The 24,146-nt window shown below is 44.1% G+C and overlaps 1 protein-coding gene across 1 annotated transcript in view; it reads right to left on the reverse strand.

Moving 5' to 3' along the window:
• The window catches only part of gtdc1 (glycosyltransferase-like domain containing 1), a 35,328-nt gene extending 14,421 nt beyond the window's left edge, over positions 1-20,907 (reverse strand). Inside the window, exons 1-4 of the mRNA XM_069662584.1 lie at positions 20,824-20,907; positions 17,050-17,223; positions 170-262; positions 1-26 (exon numbers count right to left, since the gene is read on the reverse strand). The exon at positions 1-26 is cut by the window's left edge and continues 94 nt beyond it. Of these exons, the coding sequence (XP_069518685.1) occupies positions 1-26; positions 170-262; positions 17,050-17,183 (253 nt within the window). The 5' untranslated portion in view covers positions 17,184-17,223; positions 20,824-20,907. The remainder of the gene's footprint in view (positions 27-169; positions 263-17,049; positions 17,224-20,823) is intronic.
• Between the last annotated feature and the right edge of the window lie 3,239 nt (positions 20,908-24,146).

A 24,146-nucleotide genomic window follows, 5' to 3' on the forward strand; every position in this document is an offset into this window, starting at 1 on the left:
ACTCAGGTGGATCCTGCTGATCACACCTGAGAGACAGGAAGCAGGAAGAGAATAATGATAATAATAATGATATTAACAATAATTATAATAACAACAACAATAATAATAGTGGTGCAGTCTGTACAGTGTCCTACAGGTAAATCTTCACTATTTAAAGACTTCTTGTTACCGTGGAGTCTGCTGCTTGTCCTGCGCTGTGATGATGTCATCAACATGAGACGGCTCTGCAGGCCTGCGGAGGAGTTTGTGTTTGGGCAGCAGCCTGAAAAAAAACAGCAGGAGAGTTAGTAAACACAGCAGCGTCCTACTGTCGCTAACACAGAACCAGGAGGACTGACCGCAGTGAAGCATGCTGGGTAACTAGTTTAAGGTCCTAAACTTGATGTTTTTAGAAGTCGTTAAAGTGTTTCCTCTGAGGGCGTTTATTGTTTTTGTATTTTTTATATAATTTATATTTAATTCTTTAACAGCTTCATCACAGTGACAGAAGTAACGATCCCTCGCTCGTCTGTGTGACGTCTCCTCCTCCTGTGGGTTTGTTCTCCCTGCTCACAGCCTGTCAGGCTGCATGAACGCAGCTCACCTTCAGACTCAGAGTGTGAATGTGTGCAGAGGTTCATGTGATGGGGATAAACGGCTCATTATGTTAATCTGTGTTCACCTGAGGCACAACACCCCCCCCCCACCGGAGTCTATTATATCAGCTGTTATCAGATCAGAGCGACGCCTCAGGACCTGAACCAGGAAACAGATTTAATACAGCACACAGAGAATATTCACGGCGCAGTGATTCTCAGAAGCATTCAGACTCTACAGACGGTGAGAAAATTAAACACATTAAACACTGAGGGACAAAGAGATCAGACATCAAGATGAAAAGACTATAGCAGGCATCAAGACATTTAAAATAATAATAATAATAATAGTTTATTTTTCGAGGACTTATAATAGAAAGTACAAGGTGCTTCACAGCAGGAAACCTAAAAATAAAAGTGCCTGAATGAATAAACATGATTAAAGCAGGTTATTCTCCGTGACAAAGGTCAGACAGACTGGATGTAAAATATAACATGGAACCAGGTCATGAGGAGATTTACAGGTGATCAATAAGGTCCTCAAACAAACAGGAGGGACGTGATGGAGCCTGATGGTTCAGGTTCAATCAGCTCAAACATTTAAACATAAAGATATAATACAGATATAAAGATGTTTAAATGTGATGAACTAATGAAACCACAGACAGAACAAATCAATAACCGTGTATAAAGCTCAAACACACACTGATATAAAGAGTGTGTGCGAGTCTGAAGTCTGAGAGAAACGACTGATTCAATAATCCATTTTACAAATTAGATGTTTGACTGGAGGCAATAAAACGGGGGGGGGGGCAATTATGTTATTGATAAATCAACAGTAATCAGTGTGATGACCTCACCTCTAAGAGGCTGATTCTACATGAAGGTCAGAAATCACTGCAGCTCATTTCTTTATTAGATAATCGCAGGAGACGCTGCAGCGGCTTCATCACAGCCTGAAGAGGACTCAGCCTGCCTTTAGTGCATGTTACAGTTTCATGTAGCAGACGCTTCTGTCCAAAGCGCCGTACATCTGAGAGTGAATACAACACGAGCAACGAGCGACACAGGAGGGAACGAAGTCAGTAAGAGCCAACAAACAGCTTCAGGTGTGATCGGACACAGGTGCTGACAGGCAGAGCACAGGGCGGAAAGAAGCATCATCATCATCATCATCATTCAGGTCAGATTTGTTCATAAAGAGCTTGGTCTGTAGCTTCTTCTGAAAGGTGAAACGGACTCTGCGGACCGAATGGAGTTTGGTAGCTCGTTCCACCACCGGGGGGCGACAGAGGAGAAGAGTCTAGTTAGAGACTTAGCGCCCTGTTGTGATGGGAGCACCAGGAGCCTTTCACTGGCAGAGCGTAGTGGGCGGGACGGAGTGCAGACCTGGATGAGCACGTTCAGGTAGACAGGAGACGTTTTTGTTGGCGTTTTGTAAGCGAGCAACAGGGCATAAAGAAGTGTGATCCTATAGAAGTCTATGAGAACATGCTCCTCCTCCTCTCCTGATGTATTCCCTCAGTAAACATGTTCCTGATGAGTTCATGGTCTCAGTCTCTAGTTTCTTCTTCAACACAGCATGATGTTCATTTAGTCACTGATGCTCCCATTGAGAGTCACTCAGACCAGGAAGAGGGGAGGGGTTAGGGCAGGGCTACCTGTGACTGACAGGTTGCCATCATGGCTTGTTTATCCATCCTCTCTTCCAAATATGTCTGACTCATTAGCCGCCATGTTGGATCTACAGAATGGTTTTTCTTTCAACATGAAAACGTCACAAATTCTCCAGTGCAGATTTTTCCCCAGGTCCACATGATTGAAAGGATTTTATTTTGAAAATATTGGTTGAATGTAAACATACTCACTGTTTGTGTTGTGGACTCGATGATTAGCTCTGACACTTACAGACACTGGAACATTTTAAAACGTTTAGTGTTTGACTCTTGCTTTCCTGTTGGTGGAGTTTATCATGGATCACTGAGGAGGTCTGAAACATGATCCAACACATGACCTCTGACCTCTCTGTGCTGTGAACACGACGGTACTCAAACACTACATATGAAATCTCCTGCAGCTCTCCTGGTTCTTGATTCAAACAGCTGCTATCTGTAGTTTTCATCAACAAACAGGAGGTTAAACAGGAATGTGGTAGGGACTACTTTCAGCAGCGGATGAATCCTAAAGAGGTGCAGCAGTGGTGAAGGAGAGGATAAGTGATTGTCTGTGTGATGAGCTGGTTCCTGTACACTCCACGTGTCTCTGAAGGAGTCTGAGCGGCTCCGAGCCCTCAGGCCTGAATCTGACCTGGCATCAGTCGGGTCACTCTGAGGGTCTCTCAGCTCTGAGGTCCTGTCACTTTAAGAACAGGAAGCTGTGATGTGAGGGGGCGGGGTCAGTGTCAGCAGGTCGTTACAGCACATTAGGATCCACATTACAGTCATTATGAGACGACACGCCGGTCAAAACCAATCAGAGTCCAGGATCTTTCCTCTGAGGGTCACATGACCTGAGGGATCCTGACCCAAATCATGGTCATGTTTTCTGCTCAACAGGAAGTGATGTAACGCTCATATGGAGGGAAATCTGTGACATCAGGAGCGAGGGATTACTTTCAGTCCAGAGAAGAAGAAGCATCTGTTGTAAATCTGTAAAATCCCCAAAACAACTGATGTGAAACCTGCCAGAATCCACGATCATCAAACTACATCCTGCTGTTCTCTGATTGGATGGGAGGGGTCTCTGCTCGGACCAATCAGCAGAGACCGAGAGAGGACTGGTTAGAGACCCTTCTGAACTGAGTCTGGTTAGAGACTGAGGAAGGACTGGTTAGAGACTGAGGAAGGACTGGTTAGAGACTGAGAGAGGACTGGTTAGAGACTGAGAGAGGACTGGTTAGAGACTGAGAGAGGACTGGTTAGAGACTGAGAGAGGACTGGTTAGAGACTGAGACAGGACTGGTTAGAGACTGAGAGAGGACTGGTTAGAGACTGAGACAGGACTGGTTAGAGACTGAGACAGGACTGGTTAGAGACTTGAGGGAGGACTGGTTAGAGACTGAGAGAGGACTGGTTAGAGACTGAGGGAGGACTGGTTAGAGACTGAGAGAGGACTGGTTAGAGACTGAGACAGGACTGGTTAGAGACTGAGAGAGGACTGGATAGAGACTGAGACAGGACTGGTTAGAGACTGAGAGAGGACTGGTTAGAGACTGAGACAGGACTGGTTAGAGACTGAGAGAGGACTGGATAGAGACCGAGGGAGGACTGGTTAGAGACTGAGAGAGGACTGGTTAGAGACTGAGAGAGGACTGGTTAGAGACTTGAGGGAGGACTGGTTAGAGACTGAGAGAGGACTGGTTAGAGACTTGAGGGAGGACTGGTTAGAGACTGAGGAAGGACTGGTTAGAGACTGAGGAAGGACTGGTTAGAGACTGAGAGAGGACTGGTTAGAGACTGAGAGAGGACTGGTTAGAGACTGAGACAGGACTGGTTAGAGACTTGAGGGAGGACTGGTTAGAGACTGAGAGAGGACTGGTTAGAGACTGAGGGAGGACTGGTTAGAGACTGAGAGAGGACTGGTTAGAGACTGAGACAGGACTGGTTAGAGACTGAGAGAGGACTGGATAGAGACTGAGACAGGACTGGTTAGAGACTGAGAGAGGACTGGTTAGAGACTGAGACAGGACTGGTTAGAGACTGAGAGAGGACTGGATAGAGACCGAGGGAGGACTGGTTAGAGACTGAGAGAGGACTGGTTAGAGACTGAGAGAGGACTGGTTAGAGACTTGAGGGAGGACTGGTTAGAGACTGAGAGAGGACTGGTTAGAGACTTGAGGGAGGACTGGTTAGAGACTGAGGAAGGACTGGTTAGAGACTGAGGAAGGACTGGTTAGAGACTGAGAGAGGACTGGTTAGAGACTTGAGGGAGGACTGGTTAGAGACTGAGAGAGGACTGGTTAGAGACTGAGAGAGGACTGGTTAGAGACTTGAGGGAGGACTGGTTAGAGACTGAGAGAGGACTGGTTAGAGACTGAGAGAGGACTGGTTAGAGACTTGAGGGAGGACTGGATAGAGACTGAGAGAGGACTGGTTAGAGACTGAGAGAGGACTGGATAGAGACCGAGGGAGGACTGGATAGAGACTGAGAGAGGACTGGTTAGAGACTGAGACAGGACTGGTTAGAGACTGAGAGAGGACTGGTTAGAGACTGAGAGAGGACTGGTTAGAGACTGAGAGAGGACTGGATAGAGACTGAGACAGGACTGGTTAGAGACTTGAGGGAGGACTGGTTAGAGACTGAGAGAGGACTGGTTAGAGACTGAGACAGGACTGGTTAGAGACTTGAGGGAGGACTGGTTAGAGACTGAGACAGGACTGGTTAGAGACTGAGAGAGGACTGGTTAGAGACTGAGACAGGACTGGTTAGAGACTGAGACAGGACTGGTTACATTTTGTTAAAATAAAATGTTGGAGCTGGTGACTTTACAGTGTCCTCCACAGGATGAAGAAGGCTATGCCTGAAAGCTCACTGGTTGAGCAACACAGCTGTAAGTTTACTGACCTCATGGTAGAAATCTAAACGTAGCTGAAATGCATGCTGGGACGCTTGTAAAGTTTCCTTTAACCAGGAGGAGTCAGACCTCTTCAGATGTCTGGACTCTGACTGTGACACTGAAATAAGTGTCCTGTTTAACTGAACTAGATGATCTCTGTAGTTCTAACCAGCTAATGATCAGATTGATTGATGATTTAAACAGATTAAGCAGACACAGTGTGTTACCTGCTCAGGTGTTCTGGATCAAAGTGACCTGTGAAATCTGCTCTTTGATTACAGCTCGTCGACTGATCTCATGTTTAATCTGCAGGAGCCAACAGCTGCTCGCCACCTTCACCCTGTGAGGACGTCACTCAGCTCCTTCTTCATCTTCATCTTCACCAGTGCTCTGCTGCACTGAGGACTGCGGGGGGGGGGAGGGGGGGCTCGAGGTTTGTCGTTGACTCGACTCTCTGCGCCAAAAAATAATCAACCACAAGTGGCTCCATATGTTTGTTTGAAGTGACTGTGATGGAGGGAAACCAATCAGGATCGCACGCACGCACGCACGCACGCACGCACGCACGCACGCACGCACGCACGCACGCACGCACGCACGCACGCACGCACGCACGCACGCACGCACGCACGCACACACACACACACACACACACACACACACACACACACACACACACACACACACACACACACACACACACACACACACACACACACACACACACACACACACACACACAGTCTGGTGGCTGTTCAGTGGTGACATAATCACACAGAATGAGTGTTCATCCACGGCAGAAACATCAGACTCCAGGAACACATGAACCACTTCTTCTTCTTCTTCTCTTGTTATATATGTTGTAGTAAATGTATGTTTCTGTATATGTATACAGATTGTGACTGCCGCAGTGAAGCTGGCTCAGACGACATGATATCAGAGGCTTAACAAACAACATGTCCGTCCTACAGTTGCTGGTTTTAGCTCGTATCTCGATGGTTACTCTAACTAAAGGAAACTCCACAATAAGTTGTTTTTTATGCTTTACAAACTCAATCAAATGTCCACACCTGCTTCAATAGGACAGAACCCTTCCACACCCTGGTCTAGTTCAGTCTTACTGAGTCCATATAGTTCAAGTCTAAGACACTAAGAACCAAACGGACCCATGAAGACCTCCACCAAGTCAGACCTGATCCAGACAACCAGACCGCATTAAATCAATCAATCAGTCAATCTTTATTTCTACTCGAGAGATCACTGAGGGGCAACCCTCATTCACAATGACATGGAGTTAATTACAGAAACAAGTTAAAAAGACAAACAAGACTTCCGGCTGCGCCATGTTTATGTAGGACGCAAAAGTTTGAGCTCTGCTGATTAACCAACTTACCAAACCGATATTTGAACAAAACTCAGCAAAAGCATGTCTAATGACACCACAAAGACGAGCGCTAGTGACAAACTCACCAGATATCAGTTTAGACACAAAGGAGAAGAAAAATCGTCGGAACCAACGGATGCTAACAAGTCTGTTGATCCCGACGGAGCTAGCGCTAGCAAAACTACTGATGCTGCCGTGTGTAACTTGGAGGGGATGTTTCAAGCTATCGCCCAGTCGAACCGAGAAATACGGGGGGACATTCTGCAGATGAGTATGGATGTAAAGGAAGTTAAAGGCCAAGCCAAGGAGTCATTCACAAGGCTTGAAACATCAGTTGAGGGTTTAAGTGCACAACTAACAAAGATGGAAAAGAGGGCCGTTGACGCAGAGGAGCGTATAACAACTACGGAGGAGACCACCGCAACCCACGGAAAAGCCATCGGCTTCCTGCTGCAACGTGAGGCGGAATTATTTGAACGGTGTGAGGATCTTGAGAACAGACACAGAAGGCAAAATCTAAGGCTGTATCAGGTTCCTGAAGGAAGCGAGGGGAGAGACATGGCCGCCTTCATTAAAAAACTATTGCCGACGGTGCTGACTGGTCTGCCACTAACCGAAGCCAACATCAGGATTGACCGGGCGCATAGAGCACTTATGCCAAAACCGAAAGAAAACGACCCGCCTCGCTCCATCGTAATTAAATTCGCGGACTACACAGTGAAGGAACAGATCCTGCAACACGCCTGGAGACAACGCACAGTGAAGATGGGTGAGAAGCAGATTTACTTTGATAATGACTACTCGCCGGAGCTGCAGAGGAAACGCGCCAAGGTCAGATTTATTGTGAAACAGCTGAAGGAGAAAAACGTTAAAGCGAAGTGCATGTACCCAGCCCGGCTGAGGATGGTGGTGGGATCCGAGGAAAAAACTTTCCAGACGGTGATGGACGCAGCGTCGGTGCTTAAGGATTTCAACATCCAGGTCCAAGTTGACGAGCGGGATAAAGTAGAGCGACAGCTGGCCAGGCACAGGTGGGAGACACGGGTCGCCAACCGAGGAGGGCGGAATGTCAACATGATTACAGAAGAAGACTGCAGGTTTTTCTTCCCTTGAAGTAACTGGGAATATTGTGCAAAAAGTAAGGTTTTTCCATTTTATTTAGACAGCTATGAGAAGCCGTGAATAATTTACTGTTAGATGGGCTAGAGTTAAATGGTCTTATTAACCTCCAATTACAGTGGTGTTGTTGGGCTATATATATTTTATTTACATATCCTTTTTTTTTTCTATTCCTTTCTTGGAACTTTGTTCCAAGTTCTTATTTCTCTTCCTAAGATTTATTTTCACTTTGCTGAGTCCAGAATGTAACAATAGCATACTATTTGGTCGGTTTGGTTTGTGGCATCAGCTGCAATTGACTCATGGGTGATTCACACCCAGCCACTGTAGGGCCGCAGCAGTTTACCCGACGGAGGGGATCTGCCGCACAATGTGACATTATCCCGGAGGGTTTCCGCCACCCTCTGCCCAGTTCTATACGGGGACTGGCCACCACTGGAGATAGGCCAGTTGAGGACTTGGAAGCCATGTTGTTGTGTATGATTTCTGTTGTTCTCTATTGGAAATTGTACATAGTTTCTGTTCTTTTTTGTGTTACTTCCTTGACAACTGATAGGACTTTTACAACAGGTGATGGTGTACTTGACATTTATAAGTTGACTACAAAGCATCATGACAGTAAGGATTAAAAGAATTGTAATATGGATGGTTTGACTGTAGTTAGCTACAACATAAAGGGTCTGGGAAATCCAATTAAAAGAAAGAAAATACTTAACCAACTCAAAGCTTTACAATGTTCAGCCGCAATGTTACAAGAGACACATCTCTGTGAGGCAGAACACCTGAAATTAAAGAGGGACTGGGTGGAACAAATATACAGTGCATCTCATGGAGGAGGGAGGAAAAGGGGGGTTGCTATCCTATTTAGAAGGAATGTTTTTTTAATTGCGAAAAAATATTGAAAGACAAGGAAGGCAGATATATTATGGTGATAGGTACGATTGGGGAAAATAGATTTACATTTTTGAACCTGTATGCACCAAATGAGGATTGCCCCATTTTTTTTAAGAAAATAGCCTCCAAACTAGCAGATGAAGGGAAGGGAATCATAGTGGTTGGGGGGGACTATAATTGCGTACTAAATTTAAGTATGGACCGACTACCTGCTGGGAAGGGACCTCGAACCAGAAAAGCAGCTACTGTTATGGGAATGATGGAGGGATTGGGCCTGATTGATGTATGGTGATATCATCATCCCAGAGATAGAGACTATACATATAGGTCCCAAGTTCATGGAAGTTACTCCAGATTAGACATGTTTCTTGTTTCAAAGGCTGATGTGCATAGAGTAACAGAGTGTAAGATAGAACCCATAACTTTGTCGGATCATGGTCCCATTAAGATGAAAATAAATCTAGGTCAAGAAAAACAATTCAGATACTGGAGACTTAATGTCTCAATATTGAATGACCCCTTAATCCAACAGGAATTACGTGATAAGATAAAAGAATATATTGATATAAATGATAACGGAGAGGTTACCCCATCTATTTTATGGGATGGTGCCAAAGCTGTTGTGAGGGGACATATTATTCAAATTACATCGAGAATAAAAAAACAAAGGGAAGCCAGGAGACTTGAATTGGAGACTGAAATTATCAGGTTAGAAAAAGAACACAAAGTTTCAAGGAAAAAGAATACATTAGAATTATTAAAACAGGAGAGACAAAAATGAGATGATTTACTCACATATAAAGCAGAGGGAATGCTTAGATTTGTGAAAAGAAAATATTATGAAATGGGGAATAAAGCAAGTAGGTTATTGGCTTTCCAGCTACGGAAAGCTCAATCGAACCGTGTGGTACCTAAAATTAAACACCCCGACACAAATAGAATTACCTCCCAACCGAAAGAAGTAGCAGAGGCGTTTGCTGCATACTATAAAAAATTATATGAAGGTCAAGAATTGATAGGGAAGGAGGAGAAAATAACAAAACTCCTGGACTCGATCCAGTTGAATAGATTATCACAGGATGAGACTGAGATGTTGTCTTCTCCCATAACAGTACAGGAAATAACAGATAGTATTAGTAAATTAAAGAACAGTAAATCCCCGGGTGTCGATGGATACTCCGGGGAATATTATAAAGTTTTTGTTCACGAACTAGCCCCAATTCTATGTCGAGTATATAATTATGCACTGGATGAAAGGGACCCCCCAAACACTTGGACAGAGGCAATTATCACAGTTATACACAAAGATGGAAAAGACCCCACTCAGTGTATGGGTTATCGGCCGATAAGTCTGCTATGTCAGGATTTAAAAATCCTGACCTCTATCTTGGCAAATAGAATACAGAGACACATCCGGAAATTAGTTAACTCTGATCAAACGGGGTTCATCACCGGGCGGCAGGGCACTAATAATGTCAGACGAGCTCTAAATCTACAATCTATTGCTTCTGGTAGAAAGACTCCATCAATGCCTCTTAGCTTAGATGCTGAGAAGGCATTTGATAGACTGGACTGGACATTTTTGGAGCAAACAATGGCTCATATGGGCTTTAACGAAACCTTTTTGAGTTGGATTAAAGTGTTCTATATGAGTCCAAGGTCAAGAGTTAGAGTTAATGGCCAATGTTCCGACTTCTTTGATCTGGGAAGGGGGACAAGGCAGGGGGACGCGCTTTCGCCAGCCCTGTTCGCTCTTTGTATTGAGCCCCTTGCGGAATTGATTAGAAGTAACCCCCTTATACAAGGAATAAGAGATGAGAGTGGAGACCAACATAAAATAGCCTTATATGCGGACGACATATTATTGTTTATTGAAAATCCCGTTCAATCAGTCCCGGCTCTTCTACAAAATCTTCATGAATATGGTTTAGTATCCGGTTATAAAGTTAATCCTAGTAAATCAGAAGCAATGATGGTGTCTGGGACATGGCCTAGTCAGCTTGATGATATAGTATCCTTCCGCAGATCTAAACAGGGTTTCAGATATTTAGGGATCATACTCACTCCCCAGGTAACACAGCTATACCAGGCGAATTATAAAAAAATATTTGGGACATTTAGAAATGAATTGGCAAGATGGGATGTGTTACCATTATCCCTTCTAGGGAGAGTAGAAGCTGTTAAAATGAATCTACTTCCCAGAATTTTGTTTTTGTTTCAGTCTCTCCCAATCGGGATCCCAACATCAGCCTTCAATATGCTGGACAAGCTCATATCTAAATTCATATGGCAAAATAAGAGACCAAGAGTGAGACTTAAAACGCTCACTCTTGGGAAGGACAGGGGTGGACTCAGCCTCCCTAATTTAAAATACTATTTCTGGGCAGCACAACTAACAGCAGTGGTAGCTTGGATTAACAATGACTTAGAATCGGGATGGGTGAATATAGAGCAGAGCTCAGTGCCAGCAATACCTTTATCCACGTTAGTGTTTCTAAACAAGCAGTCCCAGAAGAAATTTGAAATAAAAAATGTATGGGTAAAACACACCTTGAAAGTATGGTCGGCAGTCCAGAAGAAAATTAGAGGATCAGTTGCCCTCTCAAGGGCTATGCAGATTAATGGAAATCCAGATTTCCCCCCCTCAACAACAGATATCACTTTTAAGAGGTGGGCAGGCAGAAACCCGAGGGTTATTGACCAGTTACTTTGTGACACCGGTATACAGCCATTCTCCTATCTACAAGACAAATTCCTTTTACCCCAAAGTGATATGTTCCGGTATTTTCAGATAAGAAATTACATTACAAACCATACAGATTGGAATATAATCAAAAATGCTCCAACGAACATGGAAATTTACTTTATTAATATAACTAAACATCAATTACCCAGTAAAAAGCATGTTTCCCATATATACAGAAATCTGTTACTGGATACATCAGACAACACTTTTTATATTAAAAACAAATGGGAGCTGGAGTTAAATATTATAATTGAGGAGGGAGAGTGGGAAACAATGTGCATTGGATGTCATAAAGGTATCAATAGTAACATGTGGAAGGAGTTTGATTGGAAGATGAAGACTAGGTTCTTTAAGACGCCCTCCGTGGTCTCTAAATTTGCAGATAATCCAGCGGCAATATACTGCTGGAGACGATGTGGAATGGTTGGCGACCACTCGCACATATTTTGGGATTGCCCAATGATGCTTCCTTTTTGGAAGGGGGTAAAGAGCGAGATAGATAAAGTTTTGGGAATTAATATACTATTCACCCCAAGTCAGTTTCTTTTCGATCTAACTCCTGAAGGCATGTACACAAGAGACCAAGAGCCCTTGTTACATATACTCTTGATGACTGCTAGGAAAATGGTGACAATAAAATGGTTGAATCCACAGCCACCTACAGTGGCACAGTGGAAACAGAAGCTGAGGGAGGTGTATGGAATGGAGGCTTTAACTGCTCAATTACAATTAAGGTCTGATGTTTTTGTGAGGAGGTGGCTACCTATCGCAGGATACCTCTCCAACTGAGGGGAATCCTGTGGTACGAGGGAATGTCTTAACTGTCCATTTATTTTTTATTTTTTTTTCTTGTCTTTAGCGCTGTCATATATAATTTGTGATGTTGTCAAGGAATGTTTGTGTTTCTCTTCAATAAAAATAAAGTGCAAAAAAAACAAAAAAAGACAAACAACAGAGCATGAGAGGAACCAGACGACACGTTGATAGAAACAGGGGACATATTCTGACACTAAAGTTAAAGGTAATTAAAAGGTAAACTAAGATGTTGTGTGTTAGATGAAGCTGAAAATCTACTCAAATGTTTCAGAAAGTTTAAAATGGGAAAAAAATAAAACATCAAATAAGGTTCATTTAAGTAAAACAAATAGAGGTTGGGGGGTTTAAAATCAGGTTTGTAAAATGTCCAAATGGTAAAAATGCATTCAGTTCAAGAAGGTGCTGTATCTTGTTCCAGGAGGTGTATCTTGTTCCAGGAGGTGTATCTTGTTCCAGGAGTCAGGTGCAGGAACAAGATCAGAACAAGATTAGACCTAAAAAGACCCCCAACAACTCCTGATCCAGATAACCAGACCAAATTCATAAAGGGACCCAAGGACATTTAGACAAGTAGAACCACAAGGACCTGAGGAAACGTATTTAACACATTTCAACAGCTGATAGACCAACGGCTGTGTTTTATGGACTCATTTATTTACAGAGTCAAAGATGCTGCACCAGTAAAGGACCAAACTTTGACCCAAATGGACAAGCCAAATCAGGTCCGATCAGGTCCCACTCCTCTAATAAGACCTCCACCTGGTCCCAAGTAGACCTGAGGAAACCCTGACCCAGTCCAAAGTGTCCCAGAGGACTGATAAAACTTCACTAATCACTTGTCCGTTATGTTTTACACACTAATTTATGGAGTGAAGAGATGCTGCAAAAGAACAGGACCCAACATGGACCCAACCAAAAGTGAACCTAACTACACTCAGGTTTTAATCACCTAGATCCACTTGGATCCATAAAGACCTCCATCCAGAGGTAAAAGTAGTCAGACCTGATCCAGACAACTTGAATAAGGAATATTAGGGCCTTTAATCAGGCTTCAAAGACCAAATCATAGACCCAAGACCAGCTGCAAAAGACAGACCCTGATCAGACTCAGATCAGGTCAGAGAGAACCACGTGAACCCAGCGAGCCTAAGACCTGTATGAAGTCACACCTGATCAGGACAACCAGACCCCGTTCAGAAGAGACCAAAGTAGATTTAGACCGTGGGAGAAAAAAAAACCGGACCTGAACCAAATGAGGCTTATTTTAAATGTGTTTGTTACCAGTTAGAAGACTCAAGACGTCAAATAAAGCGGTCTCAGTCTCTGAGGAACGGTCTGAAACACGACCTGCAGACCGGACCCCAACAACCAGACCCCATCTGAAAGGGAACCAAGGACATTTAGACCCTAACAGAAGACTTTATGAAGACACATTTATGGACCTGCAAAAGAACGCGACTCAGTTTTGGCTCAAACAGGCCCAAACTCAGGTCCCAGATCAGGTCTCACTTACAGAGAACCAAGAGGAGTGATGCTGCCATCTCTTTGAAACAAGTATTTTAGGGGCCTACAGAAACAAACCTTCATCAGCATGTATCAGATCCTTGTCAGGACCTGAACACCTGACCACCAGCAGAACCCGACAGCTGCTCAAAGATAAAGACAACAAACCATAGAAGAAGAAAAGGCTGTGACACCTGCTGGTCACGTGGCGTCCTCATTGATCTGACTTGGCGTGGTGGTGGAGAAGTCAGCGTCCTGCTGCTGGGCTGTGATGGATGTGATTTCTTTGTGTCCCGCCGCAGGTCTCTGCTGGCCCGGGTCAATCACTATTCAATTAGAAAAGTCCTCCACTCAAAGGCTGATTGATAGATGGAAACCACAAACACCCCGACCACAAAGAGGCCAAAGAGGCCTTTCAGACACACCAGACTCCCTCCACAAAAGACCACGTTTAGGGTTTGTTTCCTTCTTTTGGGCCGGCAGAGTTTATTCTGCACCAACAATCAAACTCAGTCCGACTTCACAGGAATCATCGATCCACAAAGCAAACATGAGTCGGAGCCAGTTTATTCAAACTAAGGCAAAAACCCAGAAGGAAAAGTCTCAGGAAAACCGAGGTGTGCTGACTGACGATGGAAACAGCATCTGAGAACTGTAAACAAGTGTTTAAATGTTCAGGAGTTTGTTTTAAGGAGCTGAAGTGACAGAAGGTGAATCACTTTTCTGTGATTTATAACGTGTTTCAATCCTGACGTTGATGAGCGACAATGTTCGCTTAAAGTTAGAGCCCAGATAAAAAAGGGAATTAGCATATATCAATAAACACTGAAGGGAAATGTCTGACAAAGGACAGAGGAACAACATTCAGTTGATCTAATTAATCTGCTTCAAATTTTAATAATTGATTTCTTTCATCCTTCCATCCTTCGTTAGAGTCCGACTCGTCAATGTTTTCCATTAAACTGGTTCTAAACAGATGTAAAAAGAAATAAAGCTGAGTCTGTGGGGAACATCAAAGTGTATCTCAGTATAATTATATATTGGTTATATGTTCTATGCATTGAGTTTCATTGCTATCAGTTAATCAGCCCTAGTTTACGAGCTGGTAAATGTTTTCCATTTAAATTTAGATCTGTAACAGTGATTCATTGAGCAATAATCAGCTGATTAATGATGATAAAACAATCATTAGTAACAGAGACACAGGCGTATCAACAGATCATAGTTATTAGTGAAATAATCAGTGAGCTCAAACATTCAGACGTCCTGCTCCTCCTCCCTGCCTCCGGCCGGCTCTGTGTTTTCCTCCTCGATCTGAACGCATCACATAAATACCTCTGCAGAGGAATCTTCTCCTCCCTCCTCCCCGTCCTCCCCCGTTTGTTTCTGTGAGCGTTTTATATTTTCAAAGAGCCTGTCAGTGTTTGGTGGAGGGCCGCGGGCGTGTGGAGGGATTGTCGGCCATGCATATCATCACTTACTTACACTCTGTGAGTTTGGATCGCACACATTAGCATCTGAAAATGAGAAACACTGCAGGCGAGAGGCCGAGTCATCCCGCAGCTCAGCGTCACTGATACTAGCACACATCCACACAGCCGCCGTGCAGGGGAATATCACTGTTCATAGATCATATACATGTTCTAATACGCATACATGTGCTGACTGTGCTGAGGACAGAGAACGGGGCCTGAGCTTTAAAACTGTGCTGTATCTCCGTCCTTCAGTTCAGACTGAAATGTTTCCACTGCAGTCGACTGCGATGACATGTGCTTCAGACGTTCATGCTCCCCTCAGGATGAACTGTAATGTGTCCGACACGTCATGGATAAACACCTGCAGAGCTACAGACATCCTCATCAGCCTCAGCTAATATGCTAATGTTAGCACTGAAACAGCCTGTTCTCTACTTCGTACAATGTAACATGCTATATATTTACAATAAAGGTTAATGTTGCATATGAACTGCTACGATGCTAATGTTATCTTAGCATTTGCACAAGGTAAAAATGTATTATGCTTATATTAGCATGATAGTATATGATAAAGATGATTAATGTTTATAATCAGTGTAAATGTTTCATAACTCCCCCACGATGTTACAATGCTAATGTTAGCTTGTTAGCATTTCCAGAAGATGTGCGGTAAACATTACACATTTAACCTCAGCATGCTAACATGCTAAGATTAGCATTATTGTGAGGTAAAACGTAACGATCATGATATATGAATGTAATAAACATGTAATTAATATTTAATTATTACTTTTACTGTAATTATAAAAAATAAAATAACTGACACGTTGAACCGTCACACTGACTTCATGTCACACACAGACAGTCAGCCGAGTGCGGGGGGGGGTCCTCGGGGGGTTAAATAATGAGCTGTAACACGCCAGCGTCACATGACTGCTTTCATCTTCTCCTCTGAGAGAAACACTCCTTCACATGTTTATTCAGTCATATCAAATCAATAATACACACACACACACACACACACACACACACACACACACACACACACACACACACACACACACACACACACACACACACACACACACACTGTGCATGTCATGAATGCGCTGTGACTAATAATAATCCTTAATCATGGGGTTTACCTGCTGTAACACCTGAGCTGTGTTATTACATTAAACCGCTCCGTCAGCAGTTTGACCTCTGCTCATGTTTCGCTCAGGTGTGTCATATTAGTGATCATTTACTGACTGATTAATAATAACGAGCCGTCAGCTGATGTGTGTGTTTCCTGTCGATAAGCACTGACCTCAGGTGGTCCAGCTCCGTCTGTGACAACACGTCTCCCTGTTGGACTTATCTGTATTCATGTAAACTGTAGAGTATGGACCTGCTGAGGCCTGTTAACATCAGTCTCATATCAAAGCTATGATAACTACAGACTTCACTGTTTGTGCAGCTGAAAGCTTCGGCTGTGGTCAGTCTGTCCTGACGATCGTACGCTCATGACATCATTAGGCTGCTTCACACACAGCAGAAAATACAGTAAAAACAGGAGCGTGTCGAGGCCGCTGGACATCTCGTTTACATTAAAGAACCATGATAGCATTACTTACATGGAATAAACAACCTGTTTGCTGTCGAGATGTTAGGGTGATGATGAAGACATGACATCACAGTAAACAGAAACAACATGTAGGCCAGGGCTGGTCATCCCTGCAGCTTCGAGGGTTTTTAGTCGGGTTCTGTTTTTGACTGGTGCTTGTTACTAATGTTAATTTATAATCTTTATTATGATTTAAAACGGTGTTTGATTTGTCGGACACAAAGAGAAGCAGATCAATGATCAGTTTATCGTCGCCCTCTTGTTAACAGTAAACCCTTGAGATGTTAATCGTGTCCGTGCAGCGACTGATCCTCATTAAAGGCTGCTGCTAATCCAACACTCAGACGGAGGCAGATTCATCTGTTTCATCACTGACCTGCTCACGTCAGGGAACTGGACTGGGTAGGACAGCACCGCACACTTGGGCCGGATCAGCAGGTCCAGGTCTCTGGGTCTGTGGTCGGGGATCATCTTCATGAAGGAGGAGATGGAGGACAGGAAGGACTCCATGTTGAAGGCGGAGTTAAACACCACCACGTCTGACACCAGGCTAACAACACACAGAGGAGGGACGGATGATTATTCTTTATTTTATTTAATGCAGAGTCAAAGCTGCGGGAGAGGAGAGTCCATTAGGCGCTAAAAACAAAAAGGCAGCTAACCCAAACATAATTCAGCTAGCAGATTAATTTAAGGAACAAGAGGTAACTGTCAGCCGGCGGTACAATGTGTCAGCTATCAATACAATCAGTCAGCTGCTGGAACAATAGGCTATCTTACAGAAAGAATGGGGGTAAGAGAAGAAGCTAACGGAACAAAGAAGTTGGCTAGCAGTAAAACAAATCTGTTATTAATACCAACAAGTGAGCTAGCAGTAAAGCTACTGGAACAATAAGTCAGCTTAAACAAGCTAACGGAGAAACAGGCTGACTGACAGAAAGGTTTATAGAATGATGAGTCAGCCAACATAGATTAATGAAGCAATAACTCAGCTAAAGGAAACAACAGGGAAAGTTAAGTTAGCTAACAGAAACCGCTAACAGTACAGTAAGTAAGATAGCAAAACAATAATTGAGCTAAGAAAACATAGCTAACAAAAAATAACTAAGCTAACCATTCATTCAGCTTACAGAAACTTCTAAAGAAACATTAAGTCTGCTAACTGTAAGAGCTAACAGAAAATAAGCTATCTGCTGAAACAATCACTTAGCTAAAAGAACATTAAGGGGCCTATCGTCCACCCTATCGTAGCAAGTGATCTTGCGGCACTGTTAGCGCCCATGGGTGTGTTGGTCTTAAAATGAGGTGTGGTCAGACAAACGGGTGGCACGTTGCTATCTTGAGGACGCAGAAAGCGACTGCACCTTAGACCAACAAAACCTGGTCTACAATCTAAAGTCTGTGGCGCAGTCAGTCTGCTATTTAGAGAGCGCATTATGGACATACATCGGAGAGTTCACAACGCGAGTCTCTGCTTGTCACTCACACGGGGACGCACAGCAGCGCTTCTACTCATCAGGAAAAAGCAGTGGACAGTGAAAAATCGTTGTTTAAGGGACTGCAAGCTTTTGTTTCCCTCGTCTCCTTAAATCATGATACTGCTGAGAAGTGCAGGAAGATGTGGTCAAGCTCACCGCTGCCTCCACACACACCTGCTTCACCTCAGGGAGATTCCTGCTTGAGCCGCACACGGGCCAAAAACTACAGAGACACCAAGCTCTCCATCTCGCGCTCCCTCTAATACATGCAGAAACAGATACACACACAACTAAGAGGTACATTTATTATAATCCTCAGACATAACTACCTGTGGCACCAACAATAATGCCCACAGATATTAAAACACTGTCCAGCAACAAGAAGTAAATAAACATTTACAGCCGACCTTTCCTTGATGGTCAGCACACAGAACTTTAATAAACATCAGATCCTGTCCGTCTGGAGACTTAGATCATTAATGAGCTTCTGTGCCTCGTAAACGTTCAGTGTCTCTCTTCATGTTGGTTTCTGTTGGGCAGTGGGATCGCTTCAACATCTTCAACATCAGTCCGTGCTTCGACATGTATCGTACAGTGACCTGTGTTTTTCAGCACAGTGGAGAGAAATAAGTTAAATCAGCCGGTCTGAGTCGGTTTATCTAAGATGAATGACTGAAATCCGCAGTGTAAATACCAACACGCCTGCCTGCAGGTGCACCGGGCTCTCAAAGGGAAAGAGAGCTGACACTCTGATTGGTTTGATTCATGTTACGAATAATCCAGGGACTTAAGCCAACCTCTTCGCACCTTGCGCCTCAGTTTGCACCCAGACTGTGCGCCTTCTGACGTGGATATAGGGCCTGAAGTCTGCTAACTGTAAGAGCTAACAGAAAATAAGTTAGCTGCTGAGACAATCACTTGGCTATAAGAAGCAGCTGGGAACACAAGTCTGCTGACAGAAACTGTCAGAACAACAAGTCAGCTGACTGAAAAGGAACAATAAGCTAGCTTAGGGGACATTCATTCAGAATAATAAGTTAGCTGCTGCTACAATAAGTTAGCTAACGTTCTGAATGACCTCTGAGATGGCTTAACATTTCAGTATCGACACTTACTGATCAGGTGACACATACACTGCTTGTAAATCTGCAATAAGATGATATATTTGAGTGCATCACAGCTCTAATAAGCAGCACTGGTCACAGCTCAATCATAACTCGTCAGGCTAAAACCTGCTCTTCTTTAAATGTAGTTTTGAACAGTGAGCTGCAGCCTGATGTGACTCTTTCATTATGAGGCTGTGTGCTGCTGAATAACTGAAATGAGTGAAGTAATCTGGCTTTGATCCAGTCAGAGGCTCTAAATGATCAGTTATCTGAAGCTGCTGTAACGAGGTTAAAGGAGCCGCACAGACGTCACGGATCGACCACATATCAACAACAATCTGTTTTCTCTTTACTGTCACACAGCTGATTAATGACAGCATGCACCACTCCCATTACACACTCACATCCTGCCAGGAAGGCTCGTTAACCAATCGTGTCAGGGAGGCTCGTTAACCAATCAGGTGACATGCTCATTAAGACAAACTGTCACAGCTGAGACGAGACAACAAACAAACAAACAAACAGAGTTAACACTGCGCTCAGGTTTCCATTATAATATATGAATCATTGAAAAGCTTAATAATATAAATATATTCATATAAACAGCAGTTATTTTAATGTTCTGGGCCCTTTAAGAGCTCAAATACATTCTGAGTGTCTTCCTGCCTTTTCCCGATGTTTGTGAATAACTTATAAAGTCGATGTTTGACAGCTGACATGTGCCAGATGCCTGTGATTAGGAATAATTAACATATCACACATTAATGTCTTTAAAGTGACTCCAGCGAAACACAAGTGTTCATGAGCGTCTCCTTTATAAGAGACGACACGTTTAGTCGTCTGACAGTGATTTATGTTAATGTCTTATTAAAGCTCCGTTTGTGTCACAGTAACAGTTCACGCTTCATCACGCGTCTGCATGTTGGGTTGTAATGAGGTCAGACGACACGCAGGAACGTGTTATATAAAATAAACTGGTTTAATGCTTACAGCTGATTGTTAGACCTCAGGATGTTCATGTGAAGGGCTGATGCTTTCAGCCTGGAGAGTTAAACTCAAAACGTTTGACTGTTGTTGGTTCAGACGTTTCCTCATTTAAATACTCGTTTCTTTTTCTTTAAACTCTTCTCTGCTGCCTGTTCTCACTCAGTTAACATTTGACATCTTTGTGTTTCATTAAAAGTTTCATGTACCAGATGAAGAATAAAAACCTGCTGACTGAAGCTGGATAAATTCACAGTAAAAATGTGATCAATAACCATAATGATGAATCCTGTTCAGTTTCATGAATAGTATATATTGATGCAGCCGTCATCAGACGTGCACAGAGTGTACAGATCTATTATTCTGTTCTATTGTTGTAGATGTGTGTTGTCCTGTAAAATGGCCTTTTGTTCATTTAGAACTATAATAACGTTTTTCTAAAGTCAGCATGTCTGCAGTGGAGAGCGTCTGCAGCCGACTCCTCAGAAGACTAATGACATCACTGAACTCACACCGCCATGCTCCTGTAAACACACGCACATACAGTATTCTGTACATATAAAGAGGAGGAGCGGACTGTACCATGAGAGGACCTGGTTGTATCCGTACTGGAAGTCTCTCTCCTGGTCTTTGCGGACCGGGTACACCAGCTGGTTCTCGTGGAAGTACAGAACCTTCTTGAGACGGGCCAGATCGGGTCTGAGAGCCACCAGCTCACACAGGTTCAGGACCGAGCTGCTGAACAGAACTCTGAGCAGGAGACAGACACATGGAGGACGGTTAACCACGTCTGAGGAGCAGCAGAGCCTGGAGTCAGACACCTGCAGAGCCACATGTGGAGCCAGCATGGAGAGAGACAGGAATACATCACAGACACACTGTTTATATTACATCAAGAGTTAGCCTAACATACCAGAGGGTGGCGCTACATTAAAGTCAAAACCCAGAGGGTTGATCCTCTGGAGAGCAGGAGAGATCAGGACTTCATCTGTTGTCTGCTTATTACCGAGTGTGACCAGTCAGAGTCCTGACGGCTGAAGGAGCATCTTTAAAGTACCTTTATCTTCTAACACATTTAACCATGCTAGCAGCGTAGCTTTATGCATGCTAACCAATAGTCAAACACGTAGAGACCTATACACATTAGTTTAGTTTACCTGTACGTGTTCAGACTGTCTCTGCTCTCTGACTCGTGATGAAGGTGTCAGAGGTCGGCAGCTTTAATCATCAGACTGATGTTTGATCACTCATATACAGAGAGGCTGCAGGTACACTCTCAGTGTGTGTGTGTGTGTGTGTGTGTGTGTGGTGACTCATTATCAGACTGTGTTTAAAGGGCATCAAGTACAAACAGGATTCAGCTCTGTGACCTTTGACTTCCTGCTCTGTTTTATATCTGTATTAGATTCATTAGTTCACTCACAGCTACACACAGGGCAGAGAGACAGGTACACACAGGGCAGAGAGACAGCTTCACACAGAGCAGAGAGACAGGTACACACAGAGCAGAGAGACAGCTACACACAGGGCAGAGAGACAGCTTCACACAGAGCAGAGAGACAGGTACACACAGAGCAGAGAGACAGCTACACACAGAGCAGAGAGACAGCAGAGAGACAGCTACACACAGAGCAGAGAGACAGCTACACACAGAGCAGAGAGACAGCTACACACAGAGCAGAGAGACAGGAATTTATCTATTAAAAACAAAGGAGAAGAAAAGATATCAAACAAACAGAACTAAAGCTGTTAGAAGAGAAACTATAAACAGTATATATAACATAACCATCAGACAGACAGGCAGATGGGCAGACAGACAGGCACGCAGGCAGGCAGACAGATAGACAGACAGGCAGGCAGGCAGACATTAAGACGGGCAGGTAGGCAGGCAGACATTCAGAAGGGCAGACAGACAGACAGGCAGACGGGTGCAAACTTCACACATGTGACCATTTTACACGTTACCTATGAATCTCACCTGTATGACGTCACCTGCGAGTCTCACCTGTATGACGTCACCTGCGAGTCTCACCTGTATGACGTCACCTGCGAGTCTCACCTGTATGAGGGACAGGTGGGGATGGTCTGGCTGAAGTGCAGCGCCGCCGTTCTCGCCCTCCAGTGCCATTTCTTGGCGGGCAGCGTGAAGACGGAGACGTCAGCGATGTTTTCAGTCAGCAGGTCGATCAGCTGTTTGTGAGAGCCTCCGTAAAACGGCTCCACCAGCAGGACGCGGGGAGAACTGCAGCTCTGACAGAGAGGACGGTTAATCAGGTTAACAAGACTGTCAGGGCTGACGGACAGAACGCTGTCCTATTGTCTGTCTGTCTGTCTGTCTGTCTGTCTGTCTGTCTGTCTGTCTGTCTGTGGGTCCAAAGATCACTCTGACAATAAATCAATGAGTCCCTCAGCTGAAGAAGACCTCTGACGTCTGTCTGCTTCCTTTCTTTCACATGATTCTGCACAGAGAGGAAACATGTTTTAGGGATGCACGACATCACCTCTGACCCCTGCAAATACAGCAGTACACGTGTGTGTGTGTGTGTGTGTGTGTGTGTGTGTGTGTGTGTGTGTGTGTGTGTGTGTGTGTCCTCAAATAAATGTACCCCAATTTGATAAAGCTCTGACTTTCAGATTCAAAATAAACCACTAGTTTTGAATTCATGGAAAAAAGCAGGAATGACTCATCTGGACACTCACCCATTCATGCTCCGTACGACACTCACCCATTCATGCTCCGTACGACACTCACCCATTCATGCTCCGTACGACACTCACCCATTCATGCTCCTTACGACACTCACCCATTCATGCTCCTTACGACACTCACCCATTCATGCTCCGTACGACACTCACCCATTCATGCTCCTTACGACACTCACCCATTCATGCTCCTTACGACACTCACCCATTCATGCTCCGTACGACACTCACCCATTCATGCTCCGTACCACACTGTTAGACACCAATACAACATTGGTAACAACACTGGTAACAGCTTCTTACAATATTACAACTGAAACACTGCTGAAAGGAAAAAATCAACACTTCAAACACTCTGCAGCCTCCCCCAGTGTTCAACCAACTCACACACATCACACTGACAGATATAAACTTGTAACACACAGACAACGACCTCCCACGGCCGCTTCAACGCTGGCAAAATGACTTCAATGTCACAATCGACAGCAACTCCTGGACGCACATGAGCAATAACGTCTTGTCAATGTCCCGACACTCAAGTTTTACACAGAGTTCATCTCACACAGCATGATGACAGTGACACACGTACACACCAGGCTGAACGATTCAGAAGAAATATCTAACTGTGATTATTTCGACTCATATTGTGATTTTGATATGATTTGCGATTTTAAATTGACAATCATTTTTACATCGCTTTTCTCGTTTTCATTGAAAGACGTATTAAAATGATGATGTTGAGTTTTCTGCAGAGATCTGAGCCTTGTGTCCGTGGATGACGTGCAGCCAGAACACCTTTGTTCAGCCCGAGTACACACCTCACTTTAAACACGACAGGTGATCACCGTCGTGCCACCTAGCTCTGCCCACCTACCCAAACATGCTGGACAAACATCACACACACACACACACACACACACACACACACACACACACACACACACACACACACACACACACACACACACACACACACACACACACACACACACACACACACACACACACAGTCTCCATAGGTCGCAGCATCCCAACCTCCCTGTCTGTCTGCTTCTGAACAACAGCTAAAGAAAAACATCTGGAGAGACAGAAAGGACATGTCAGCAGCATCTCCTCTCAGAACACACGTCTGTACAGAGCGACAGAGAACACACTCATTCTATAGCTGCTGTGACTGGTTCATCCCTCTCTGCACCACCTCA

The sequence above is a fragment of the Semicossyphus pulcher genome, unplaced genomic scaffold (genome assembly GCF_022749685.1).
Source record: "Semicossyphus pulcher isolate SPU_LCO1_2020_fin unplaced genomic scaffold, fSemPul1.0.p SCAF_15, whole genome shotgun sequence".
Lineage (NCBI taxonomy): Eukaryota > Metazoa > Chordata > Actinopteri > Labriformes > Labridae > Semicossyphus > Semicossyphus pulcher.